This window comes from Cupressus sempervirens, chromosome 4 (assembly GCF_028749045.1).
Source record: "Cupressus sempervirens isolate cs-2001-9-10 chromosome 4, ASM2874904v1, whole genome shotgun sequence".
In the NCBI taxonomy this organism is placed as follows: Eukaryota; Viridiplantae; Streptophyta; class Pinopsida; order Cupressales; family Cupressaceae; genus Cupressus; species Cupressus sempervirens.
The window spans coordinates 798,709,953-798,711,997 of NC_143121.1; the positions used below are offsets into that span (position 1 = coordinate 798,709,953).

A 2,045-nucleotide genomic window follows, 5' to 3' on the forward strand; every position below is an offset into this window, starting at 1 on the left:
GAGGTAGCAAAGAAGGAATAGACATAATGGTTTTACATCACAACCCAAAAACTGAAGAAAAGGGCCAAGCCTTCAGCTGCAAAAGTGTGATAACAACATCAAAAACAAAAATTATCTTATATGGATGGTGAATGGATTCTTGTTCAACCAATCCCTGGTGCCCTGCTTATCAATATTGGTAACATGCTTGAGGTAATGACCATGAAATCGAAGACTGCTTAGGCTAGGATTGTCTCTTGTCAAGTGGTTTTAGTCAATATATGTTACTATTGATGTTATAGTGAAATTAGTTGATCCTCAAATGCAACGGTATTAAACTTAGTTGCCGATTCATGACACGAATCCAATTCGGGCACGTGAATCGGATCCGTGGATTCGGGATTTTTTTTTTCCCAATTATGATTCGTGGAGGATTCGTGCATATATATATATATATATATATATATATATATATATATATATATATATATATATATATATATATATATATATATATATATATATATATATATACTAAAAAATAAGAGAAATATACATAATTCTAAAACTAAATCATTTCATAGTATGCATCTATGAATCTAGTATACTTGATCAATGACATTGATAATTAATCTATTTTCACGATTATAAAGAAAATCAACACATTCACATTGAATTATTGAAAGTGAAAGTTTGTAACATTCAAAATATAGATTATTAAAATTAAAGTTTATAACATGATTTACTCATAAAAGAGTCAAGAGTCAACACAAAAGTTTTTTATTTAATCATCAAATGGATTTTCAAGAAAATCCGCATCAGAGGGGTACTGGTGAGCTGAAGTGCTGCATCTGTATCAGTAGAGGAACCCAAACCACTAGTAGTAGAGGGGATTGTTAACTCATAATCCTCCTCCTCATCATCCACATCAATCAAAGTGGATCTAGCAAGATCCCGGATGGTCATATCTAAATCAGGAGTCTCGGGGGCTACATCCCAAAGCTTTTCGGGCCCCTTCTTGTACTTAGGGTCCTTCCGTGACAACAAGCACAAATTGTTGTGAATGAACACAAGGTCTTCTGATTTTTTTGGAGCCAACCGGTTGCGTTTGATTGAGTGGATAAAGGAGTAAGTACTCCAATTCCGCTCAGCGGCAGAAGAGCTGGCAACCTAAAGAGAAATTAAAAATTATCAATACAAAAATCAAGATAAATAAATTAAATAATAAATTCAAGGAATTGAGAATGTTAACCTTAAGCTTAATTTTACAAACTTACTTGGGATAGGACCTTTATGGCAAGAGGTTGGAGGTACGTGAAGGCTTGCCCATGAAGGTACCACCATTTGATGGCACCCATCCTGCTTTGGTCTGCTATGGCAATAGGGTCGAAATCCTCACCTGAGTTGAAAGCAGCAAATTCACTCCTCACAATTGCCCCAATCTCTGGATCTTGGAATATCTTAGCTAGTGCCCTCTTATACCCATCTGCAACCTTTGCATCTCTAAATGGTGGCACTCTACCTGGAAGGCGAAGTACATCTGCACTATAGTACCTGGGGATAACAAAAGACAATTGAACACTATCAAATATCAATAGCACAAACATTGGATAAAATAAGCACAAACATTTGATAAGAACTACAGTACCTCGGGGATAGAGCATATGCAAGGAGGTGCAAAGGTGTGGTCATCTTGTTCCATCGATGATGAACAATTTTTTCGACATTCTTGTAAAGGGTGTCCTCGGGATCATTCTCCCTCCTCTGTATGACCTAAGATATGAAATATGAATAATAATTATAATTATTGAATATGTCAATTTAAACTTTAGAATCTAGATATCTCTCAAATAAAAAATTGTTGTAAAAGAGCGTAAAACTTACCATTTTAATTTTTTCCAGCATACTATCCATGGAATCATAAATATCCCCAAGGCATGGCTCATCACTATTTGCGAAGCGAAGCATTGCCATTATTGGATCGGTGATTTCCAACACAACTCACAAGACCCCACCAATCCTCATCTAGTATCATTCTTCTCACATTTAAAGCCCTTGCTGTATTG

At 35.5% G+C, this 2,045-nt stretch overlaps 1 protein-coding gene across 1 annotated transcript; it reads right to left on the minus strand.

Moving 5' to 3' along the window:
* Positions 1 to 759: 759 nt before the first annotated feature.
* Positions 760 to 1,680, minus strand: LOC149563799 (uncharacterized). Its single transcript, XM_089828248.1, has 2 exons — positions 1,257 to 1,680; positions 760 to 1,149 (listed from the first exon to the last, which is right to left on the minus strand). The coding sequence occupies exons 1-2, from the start codon at positions 1,641 to 1,643 to the stop codon at positions 760 to 762; spliced, it is 777 nt and encodes a 258-aa protein (XP_089684374.1). The 5' UTR covers positions 1,644 to 1,680.
* Positions 1,681 to 2,045: the final 365 nt, after the last annotated feature.